This window comes from Myodes glareolus, chromosome 13 (assembly GCF_982192425.1).
Source record: "Myodes glareolus chromosome 13, mMyoGla1.1, whole genome shotgun sequence".
Taxonomy (NCBI): domain Eukaryota; kingdom Metazoa; phylum Chordata; class Mammalia; order Rodentia; family Cricetidae; genus Myodes; species Myodes glareolus.
The window spans coordinates 5,136,950-5,147,256 of record NC_142038.1 but is presented as its reverse complement, the minus strand read 5'-3'; the positions used below and the strand labels follow the sequence as shown (position 1 = coordinate 5,147,256).

Here is a 10,307-nt window from a genome sequence, read left to right as displayed (position 1 = left end):
GCTGGCGGCGGCGGCGGCCGCGCGGGCCGCTCCCGGGCCGCCGGGCTGCGGGCGGAGCGCGCGGGGCCTGGGCGCCGAGCCCGGAGTCATCCCCGGCGCGGGCCGCGGGCGCAGCGGCGGGCGCTCGGAAGGCCGACCCGCGGCCCGCGCTCCATGCCGCTGGCGCTGTGCTGGGCGGGCGCTGTCCGGGCGCCGCCGGGCGCTCCCGCGCCTTCCTGGGCGAGCCGCGAGTCTCCGCGCGCAACTTTCTCGGCCCCTCTCTGCTGGCGGTGGGGGTCGCGGCGGGCGCTGCTAGTGCGCGGGTCGCAGCTCTCTCATTGTGCGCCAGCGAGGCCGACCGGCTGTCCTTTCCTCCCCGCACTTAGTCTAGGAGGAAGAAAGCAAACAAGACAGGAGTGAAGCCCCCGTACATACATGCGCCGGGGGAGATGTCAGCGCCGCTCCACCTTCCAAACAGTCACAGATCAAACAGTGTCACCCGCCGGAGCGGCACTTGGTGCCCCGCGCTGCCCCTGGGGGGCCTGGCCGCCAGGATCGCCGCTTCTTCCGAGAAGAAATCTAATGCAAACACATTTTGATCGTGGATTTTTGGCCGGTCTTGATCTTCCAACAGAAAAAAAAATTCGAAAAACACACACAAAAAACCACACACCCCCTCCAAAAAAATAAGCCAACAACAACCCGGAGAGTGTGCACCGAGGGGGCGAAGAACGGACATTCACTGGGTGGGCGAGATGAGCGTGTACTGTCCCCCCCCAAACTCCTGGGAGAGAGGAGATGCGCTCTCCCTCTCTCCTCTTTTCAGTGAAATATAACACACATTCGGATCGCAGAGCTTTCAGACAGTCTCAACTGATAGACAGACACATCGAGCTGCTTTCCTGCCTCACTTTTTACTCCTCCTCCTCTCGCCAACGTCACCCTGACAATTACAAATAGGTCTCACACAAACCATACCTGTCAATCTTTTTAATTGCTTTGTTTTCTTTTATTTTTTTCGGAGCTAAACAATATGACACAGAAAAGAAATCTTAATACAGCATAACATAAAAGATTGCACGTTGCAGGAAGACATTTAGGGGGCTGTGTTGTAATGCACTGGCTGATCTCGGGCGGAACCCATGAGTCCTTAAGTCTAGTCAGGCAGACATCAGTTCCTGCAGATTCTTAAACCTGTTAGTTCCCCTCCCCCGCGTGTACATGCATACACACGCGCCCACGTGGATCTGAGCCACTCTTGGGTGAAGCACGTCCTACATTTGAGGAAAAAAATACCTGTTTCACTTCTGCACTTAGTCTGGGGGTTAGATTTGGTTAGAGAAGGACGGTGGCTTTTGTATTTCTGCAATTCACAGGTTAAGTGGAAAACAGGAGTTATTTTTAAATTAAAATGCACACCTAAAATATAAACTTAAAGATGGGCTTAGCTCGTCACAAAATTTCCGGAAATATTTAATGTGGCCCCTATTTTTAAAAAGGTGAATTATCTGGTCAATGAACACAATTAGCAAAAAAAAAATGGCACCATAGAAAAACAGATCTTTCTAGATAAGTGAGAAAACGAAGTCTTCATAGATCATTACAAAGTCTCCAATTCCGCTAAACTCCTCCGCGGCCCCACCTAGAACTTTAAAATCCTTCTGCGCTCTGGGAATTCGGCCATCTAGTTCTCTATGTGTGTTCTCTCCCAGTGGGAAAACTGTAACGTATTGTGGAGCTACTTAAAACATCGATGGAAAAACACGAAATCTAGGCCAAGATAAATAAAATGGCTTAGTTCCTGCAACTTGCACGGGACAGACTGAGAGAGCATAGGCGCGAGCGACGCACTCAGAGCCCCGGAGGCCTAGGCCGGGGATGCATGGTGCACTGAGCGCCCTCGGCCCGCGGGAAGGTGCTGGTGCGCGTGCACCAGCGACCGGGGCCCAGGCCCGGGACCCGGCCGTGCCCTGCCGCCCCGGCCGCGCTCGGGGTTGATTCGTACCACCTTGCAAGGAAGTGAACGCTTCGCACGGGAAGGGGAGGCGCCTGCGCCGGCCGCCGGGCGCCGTGTCGCTCGGGGACGCTTAGGCTACGGCGGCGGCGATCGCCAGGGCGCTGGCCCTCTAGCTAGGCGCCCCCCGCCCCCGGTGAAGGAATCAAATCCTGTCGCAGAGCGTGGGGAGGGTGGGGATATCCGGGGCCTCTCCCGCGCCCGGAGGAAAGGGGAGGGCGGAGGAGATCCTAGGCCAGTGTGAGCCAAGCGGATTCAAACCAAAACAAAAAGATTAAAGGAGCAGCGACTGCTGCGGCCGCGGGGCCGGGCAGAGATCCTGGGGTGGCGCGCCCGGGTTCCGCGGGGGCTGCGGCGCACGGCGGGGCCGGAGGGCGGGGGCGGGAGCCTGGCGGTGAGGGGAGGGCGGGAGCCTAGGGGAGGGCGCGGACCGGAGGAGGGGCGGGCCCGCCCGCGCGGAGCCGAGCCGAGCCAAGCGGCCGGGACTGGGCGCGACCCGGGCCAGCGTAGGCGCAGGAGCGGGCGGAGCCGATCGCGGGCTATGCTGAGGCTGACGGCCGCCGGGGCCCGAGCCATCGTGGACATGTCGTACGCCCGTCACTTCCTGGACTTCCAGGGATCTGCCATCCCCCGAACCATGCAGAAGCTGGTGGTGACCCGGCTGAGCCCTAACTTCCGCGAGGCCGTCACCCTGCGCCGGGACTGCCCAGTGCCGCTCCCCGGGGACGGAGACCTCCTCGTCCGGAACCGGTGAGCCCGGCGCGTGACCCCGTCCCGGTCCCCGGCCCGCGCAGCTGGGCTCCCGGCTGTCCCGGGTCGCCCGCTTGCCCACACTGCGGCGCGCGCTTGGGCGCACAGCCTGACTTTGCGAGATCCCGGGAAGTTGAACCCGCCGCCATCTGGCGAAGGCGAATGTAATGTGACTTGCTGGTGTGAATACCCGATGCCACCAAACGTCCTCTTATCTGGGGGTTATTTTAATTTGGGATTCCTCCCTCCCCCAGCCGTCCCTCCTCCCCCTCCCGCTCCCTAAATAAAAACGACGGGACCCAGAAAGGGAGGCTCCCCACCCGGCCCACCCGCGCGCACCCACGGTTCCTGCGTTGCCATAATTTTTAGTGGAGCAGCAGCAGCCTGGACGCACACTGCGACGTTTAGGTAAAGGTGCTTTGAAGGAAAGGGACCCTTGTTCGGTTTGCTTTTTCCTGTCCCCTCCATCTCATATTGGCTGAGCCTGTCCTTGGGTGTGTTGGTGTGCACCTAGTCTGCGTGTTGTCAATACCATTTGACTGTGTTTTGTCCCCTGAGTGCATAGCGGGGGCGTGCACAAGCAAGCTGGGCCAAACGTTGGGCGGGGGCATGGCTGCATTTGCCTGAATGCATTGCAGACATTCCGGTGGCTCACTAGTTGTTGCCAGACCTGACCGTTCTACCTGATGCTTCCCACCTTAAGAATCTTCCACATCACTAATCTTTAGTAAGGGGTGAAGGAGAAGTGTGAGACCTCACTGTGCTCAGTCCAGGAGATAGGGCAGAGATCTGTTGGGTGCGTACTCGCACTGCTGTACTGTCAGGAGGAGTCCTCGGTACCCTTTCACCTGCTGGGCTCCATTCGAAGGTCCCAGCATGGTGTGTTGGAAGCTGAGTAGAATTACGGAGGAGGAGGAGTTCTGATTGGATCCAAGCTGTAAACTCTGGACCAGAAAATGTTTTTGTCCCCTGGAAGGTCTAAATGACGAAACTTACCCTTCCAGCTAGCTGGGTGCAAAGATTCATTAGTTCAACCAGTCCACTTTAAAGAGTGCTGTCAAATGTCCAAACAAGACTGTAGGACTGGAGAAGCTGACTGTGAAACCTTTGGAACCCAGTTGGAACCTTCGCGGTTGAGCGTGGTGGGATCGAGTGGAGTCCATGGGTGGAGAGTGCCTCAGAGGGTGGATGTCCTTCCCATGCTTGCTGTGGCCGCTCAGGGCGCAGAGGAGTGCTTCATTGTGTGATGAAATGCTGAGTCTGTGGAGGATAAATATTTGAGCGCGGCCAACCTAAAAAGGGCTCTAGCTTGTGTTCACATAGGACATCCAGAGCACAGCAGTGATTTGTTATAAGGTGAGGTGAGAATAGACTGAAAACCTTTCCAAGTAAACTTCATGGGAGAGTTAAACAAACAAACAAAAAAAGTTCCTCGCCGGGCTTCCATTTTCTTTTATTGTTGTGATTTATATAGTGTTGACTGTAAACACTAATAAACACACACAACTGCTTACATAAAATCCCTTCTTGAAACAGGTGTGAAATGTGGAGGGGGTGCCACAAGGGGACAGGCTAAGAGAAGGTGTGAAGTGGGAGAGGCGAGGTGGGACTCCAGTGCCCGCAGTGGAGGCTACTCTGTTTTACTGGTGTGGGGGGCCTCTCGCCCTGGAGTTTAGTTAACTCTTGGAGATCTCCCGCACCCCTATCCCTCCAAGCTTATTCGGTCTAGCTGGCCCAACCTTTCTTCCCCTTGTCTAACCGTCTCCCGCCACAGCACTCCCGGATGCCCAGGGTCATCTTGGTTCGTCTGGAATTGGGTGTTCCTTCGGATCGTAGTATACTAGCCTTCCATTTTGGAAAATTCAGCTGTTGGTGTTGTTCTATTTTGATTCCATGTCTGCCAAGGATCCCTTTGATACAAGCGCTTTAATGAACAACTTGACTTCTAACTTCTACCTCGAGTCCACGACCCGGGGGGGAGGGGAGAATGAAGCCAGTTTCTGAGTTGGAAGCAGGCAGAATCTTTGCCTCTCTCCTGACTGTTCTGTAACAAAAGTCTACCTCTCAGCTGAAGGCAGATCTTTTATTCTTACGGACAGTGTCAAAGTTCTTCCCGGTTTCATTTTATTTTAAGGAGCAGAACTTAATAATTAACCACAAGTTGGTTCATTTGAATCCAGGGCCAGTAGCCTCCTAAGTAGTGCTAATTGCATTACATTTTTATTCAGAGGCTCCTCATTTTTAGCATAACAAAAATCTCCCCTGAATGAGTGGACTAAGACCAAATTCATTTCTTTGCAAGGGTGTTAGGAGGTTTTAATTGTGCTCAGTCGTCTGACTTTTTCCTCCAGTGAAACTATTTCCACACCTCAATCCAGTTAGCAAAATACATTCTTTCATTCACAAGAAGGGCAGTGCATGCAAGCTAGGCATGGATTTAGGACTTTGAAGTTTACAACCAAGGAAAAGTGTGTTGGGGGGGGGGTGCACAGAACCCCTCTTGAACTGATGCTCCATTATCAGCCGTCACCTTTACTGCCTCACGCACAACTTCAGTTCCCCCTCCGCTCAGCCCTCTGAAAAGAAAAAACAAAGACATGTATTCCTGGTCAAGTGCATTTTTGTGCAATTTTTGTCCTTTTTTGTGAGAATGACAGATTTCTTTCGTTTCCAAATATTCCTAACGATTTTCTGCTCAAGTGTAAGATAATGCAAAGGGTTTTTAGAAAGAGCGGTGAGTAGGGGGTGGGTGAAGGCGGTGTGATAAATGGTTTGTTGCTCACGGGAGGGTAAAATATTTATGTTCTCCAAGCCCAGATTCTCCATACCTTCCCTCCTTAACTTTTCCTTCTTCTTTTTCTTTTCCTTCTTCTCTTTCTTCTGTTTTTTTTTTTTTTTTGTTTGTTTGTTTGTTTTTCAAGGAAAGTCTGGTTTGGACGACCTTGTCTCCCAGGTTTCAAGGCTCTTCCTGTGGACCAAGTTTTCCTGTTTGGTGTTTGTTCAAAGGAGAGCTCACCCCACCCCCACCCCACCCGCGTCACTTTTGCAGTAACCGTACTAGGCACTCACCACTTTCTAATATAAATAACCAGGTGGCTTTAGAAGGGTATCTATTTGGGAAACGCCTGCTGTGGTCCCATTAAATTTTCGTGGGGTGCCTGGACTTCGGTTTTCACAGTGTGTCCTCCTCTCGGGTTGCCAGGGTCCTGCAGTCCTTACTGACACACATTTTCAATTAAAGGGGGTGGTACAGGGAGGGTCTCCAAGTGCGCCAGCGCATCTTTCCTGAGTTTTGTTTTTGTTTTTCTGTAACTCTGGCTCGCCTTCCTTTTTTTTTCCTTCCTTGACCCAGCCCCTCTTTCCCTTTGAGCCCGCTGCCCTTGAACTTGTATCTTGAGGAGAGGAAGGCTCACACAACTTCAAATAAAGCCCAGGTAAGGACTGAGGTGCTTCCGAGGCAGCGGCGGGTCTCCACCACCGCAGCAGGAACGCACTGCTAGAGTGAAAGGGATCCCAGCGCCATGGGCCAGGATACGCTGGAGAGGGCACGGGGACCAGAAGACGGACTATAGACAATAGTTGGAACTGCTACCCGCCCGATGCGGATTGGTTAGAAGAGGGACAAGGCTGAGGTGGCAAATCGAGGTGCAATGCGGATCATGGTCATGAGCTGGCTAGTTTTGCTCTGCGTGGCTTTCCTGGGACTCGGACCCAAGGGGTCCGGAAACCTGGGACATGGGGTCGTTGATGTCTCTCCTAGTGGTGGCGATGGAAAGAAAGGTCGTTGTTCCCAGCAGAAATCCTCCCTAAAGCGCCCCAGTGTGGTGCATGACTTTCTGGGCAGGGCGCCTCAGGGCAGATGCCAGCGGAAAGAGGCTCGGGCCTGCGGGTCAGCGCCACCTCTCTAGTGCTTGCTGGAGCTGAGCGCCACAGTGACCGCTGTGGTGTTTCCAGCGCAAGCCCCTACTGGCCATCAGCAACCAGTCCAGCTAAAGCCCATCCAAACTTGGCCCCAGCTGCTCCGCTCCGCCAGTGTGTCCTGCTAGGTTTCCACCTTTTCCAGAGGGGAAAGACAAATTGCCCCGAGACAGGAGGGATTTGCACCTCTGTCCTGAGGATCCTTCCCACCCCACCCACTGGGCCGCAGCACTTACTGCCCGACAGCCTCTCCCAGCGCTATAATCAGGGCTCCGCTGAGGGGAATCAGCCCTTGTGGGCTTTGAGATGCCAAAGGAGGACAGCCTGGAGGAGAAGGAAAGTTAACCACGAGTAGAGGATGTCCTGGCAGTTGATCCCTGTTCCCCTGCCTTAAGATCACTTCCAACCTGGCGGCTGGCCTTCTCTCCTGGAGTTGGCTTTTCCAATGGATGAAGGGCAGTGAGATGTCCTGCTGCTGGCTCTAGTGGCCTGACTCTGGGAAGTCTAGCATCAAGATCTAGGGAGCTAGCCCAATTCAGAAGAAAGAGTAGGGCTGGAGAACTGTGTAAATTTAAAGAGAAAACGATACAACGCAGACTTCCAACCCCTTTTCCAAAAATAAAAAATAAAAAAATAGAATATTGGCATTTTGATATTGAAAAAAAAATGAACAAAACTGATTTCCTCTCTGTTCATTATTGGGCTTTATCTCTGAGTACAGAAAGCAGAATTTAGAGAATTGGGGCCATGGTAAGCTGACTGCGGAGAGTACCTTGGTGGAAGAAACTTTCCAGCCTTCTTATTTCCACAGCCTAGAAAGATCTCTCTTTAAGGCAGAATATTGTGAGGAACTGTTTGGAAGTCCAGGGCATTGTCTAGAGAACAGTGAGAATGTGCCCCTACACAGGACAGTTTGGGTTCATAAATTAAAAGAGAATTCTTTTTATTTTTCTCCTGCCATCTTTTTCGCTTTCTTACGGGAGGAAATGACAATTTGGGGGTCCTTGTGTGTTCGAGTTCCCGCATGACATTCTCAGAAGATGGCTGCCACTACCCCCATGGAGATATTTTTGCTATGAGGTATACTGGGCTACAAAGAAAAGCTGGTAAAATACTGGCCTCACAGTTAAACGTGAGCCTGGATACAAAAACGAAACCAGTCATCTGCTATTAATCAGGCTGTGTCTCTGCTTTTTGTTGAGGAAAATACAGTGAGGGCTTGCTTCCCTTTTCATCTGAAAAGGCTATAAAATGCCGATTGCTGCATAAAAATCATTCTCCCCAGTTTCTGTTCAATTAATCAAAATGTACATGTTCATGCTGGGCATGGTTACATCAGAGAGAACATTTGCTTCGGCGTTTCAAACCACCAGGGCAGTAACATGTCACAGGAATGACCTTGCATGTTCATCAATCTTTAATAATATCATTGTCATTATTATTATTATCTAAAGTGTTAAATTGTTGCCAGAATCAATACGAGTGGGCTTCTCTGCGTGTATTTTATCCTGCCGTTGCTACCGTTGTTTTTTAACATCTCTGTTAAGAGACCAATTAATTTCCAGCTCAGAGCTCCAGTGAACTTTGTGTATGGTGAGGACTTCCTGGCTTTTTTCTTTCTTTCTTTCTTGTTTTGCCTTGTGAGTGAGGACAGAAGTAAGCTGCAGAGGAAATACAAATACATCACTCGCTGATTAAAATAATATGAAATTATTTTTCATAAAACTATGAAAGAAAATCTACCCAAACTCAAGTTAATACATGTCCAAATTCTTTTTTTTTTTTCAGCTAAGCAGCAGGAATTATTCTCCTGAATTCTGTCAAGTCCCACAGTTTAGGAGCCCTTTCACATTCCCTGGGGTCGGAAAGGTCTTTCCCCTAAGCAGACTATGAAGGTCTTTAACAAAAGAGAGAATCTTGATACATCTGTTTGTTTTCTCCTAGATTCGTTGGTATTAATGCATCTGACATCAACTATTCTGCTGGACGCTATGACCCATCCGTGAAGCCCCCCTTTGACATAGGTTTTGAAGGGATTGGTGAGGTGGTAGCCTTAGGCCTCTCTGCTAGTGCTAAATACACAGTGGGCCAGGCTGTGGCTTATATGGCTCCTGGTTCTTTTGCTGAGTATACAGTGGTACCAGCCAGCGTTGCCACTCCGGTGCCTTCAGTAAAACCTGAGTATCTCACTCTGCTGGTTAGTGGCACCACTGCATACATTAGCCTGAAAGAACTTGGAGAGCTGTCAGAAGGGAAGAAGGTTTTGGTTACAGCAGCCGCCGGGGGGACAGGACAGTTTGCTGTCCAACTTTCAAAGATAGCCAAGTGTCATGTCATTGGAACCTGCTCCTCGGAGGAAAAGTTAGCTTTTCTGAAATCCATTGGGTGTGATCGCCCCATCAACTACAAAGCAGAGCCGGTGGCCACAGTTCTGAAGCGGGAGTACCCTGAAGGTGTCAATGTAGTCTACGAGTCTGTTGGGGGAGCCATGTTTGACCTGGCTGTGGATGCCTTAGCCATCAAAGGTCGTTTGATGGTGATTGGGTTTATCTCTGGCTACCAAAGCCCTGCGGGTCTTTCACCAGTAAAAGCAGGAGCTCTACCTGCGAAGCTCCTGAGGAAGTCTGCCAGTCTCCAGGGGTTCTTTCTGAACCACTATTTATCCAAGTACCAGGCTGCCATGGAACACCTGCTGGAACTGTACGCTCGTGGGGAACTGGTCTGTGAGGTGGACCTTGGACATCTAGCTCCAGAGGGAAGGTTCCTTGGCTTGGACTCCATATTCCGGGCTGTTGACTATATGTACACGGGGAAAAATATTGGAAAACTTGTGGTTGAATTGCCTCACCGTGTCAGCAGCAAACTGTGACAACAGAACAGTGACGTAAACCAGAGGAGAAAGAAAGAGTTCTCCGTGCCTTAGAATGAACATAATAGTTCCTAAAACACAAGTGTAGTGTTAATGAATTCAACTCCCCCCTTTCCTTGGGGGTAAAAATAATGCACCTCAATAAAAGTTCTCTCTCTAGCTAAGAGGTAAAACGTTTACATTCGATTTTTAGTCATGGATGGTCCCAGTCCAGGTTTTATTGTTCCAGGGAAGTAAATTAATTCCTGATGTGAGACCTGATCGAGTCAGTATGTCCCCTGCTTGATGAGATTTTTAAATCAGTCTTCAAACCGCTCACCAAGTCTCTTTTGCTGGAAGCGGCTGCTCTTGTGTTAATAAGTCCTTCCCAGGTGAGCAGGTAGTGCCGATCAGGTCTGCTCACGGTCCATGCGCTTAGCAAGGAGCCCCAACTATGTCAGTAGACATTTGGGGGAGAACTGTCCACATTTGATCCTGTTTAGTTATTGGGAGAGTGATTCGGCAAACAGAGATGTGTGGGTGATGGATCGACTCATTGGTGGCTTGAATTCACAGCCTCTTAAGGTTGTGAAGAAAATGTTCCTGTTCCAGAAAGAAATTACTATTAGGAACAGAGTGGATTTTGGGAAAGCAAGCTATGGTTTAGAGGACTTTGGGAGAGCTAATGTGTGCAAAGGAAGGAGAAGATCCTATGCCACCTCCTCAGGAAAGGCTCTCGTCATGTAATAGCAGGGGTCACAGAAGGGGGCTCATTCTAGCATGTTCAAGGTTAAAAAC

General features: G+C 51.1%; 1 protein-coding gene across 2 annotated transcripts; it reads left to right on the top strand.

Annotated features, from left to right (window-relative positions):
• Nucleotides 1-2,466: 2,466 nt before the first annotated feature.
• On the top strand, nucleotides 2,467-9,703 carry Ptgr3 (prostaglandin reductase 3). 2 transcript variants are annotated; one of them, XM_085676354.2, is made up of 2 exons: nucleotides 2,467-2,743; nucleotides 8,606-9,703. In XM_085676354.2, exons 1-2 carry the CDS (start codon nucleotides 2,535-2,537, stop codon nucleotides 9,528-9,530), a joined length of 1,134 nt encoding a protein of 377 aa, XP_085532480.1. In that variant the 5' UTR covers nucleotides 2,467-2,534; the 3' UTR covers nucleotides 9,531-9,703. The 2 variants fall into 2 exon arrangements, with proteins under 2 accessions (XP_085532480.1, XP_048274944.1); XM_048418987.3 differs by lacking the exon at nucleotides 2,467-2,743 and adding an exon at nucleotides 3,075-3,151.
• The last annotated feature ends 604 nt before the right edge of the window (nucleotides 9,704-10,307 follow it).

Excerpts from the sequence above, each read along its gene's own strand:
- Ptgr3 (XM_085676354.2), top strand. The coding sequence starts at position 2,535 with ATGCTGAGGCTGACGGCCGCCGGGGCCCGAGCCATCGTGGACATGTCG. Across the intron at positions 2,744-8,605 it reads GACCTCCTCGTCCGGAACCG|ATTCGTTGGTATTAATGCAT; the intron begins GTGAGCCCGGCG and ends GTTTTCTCCTAG.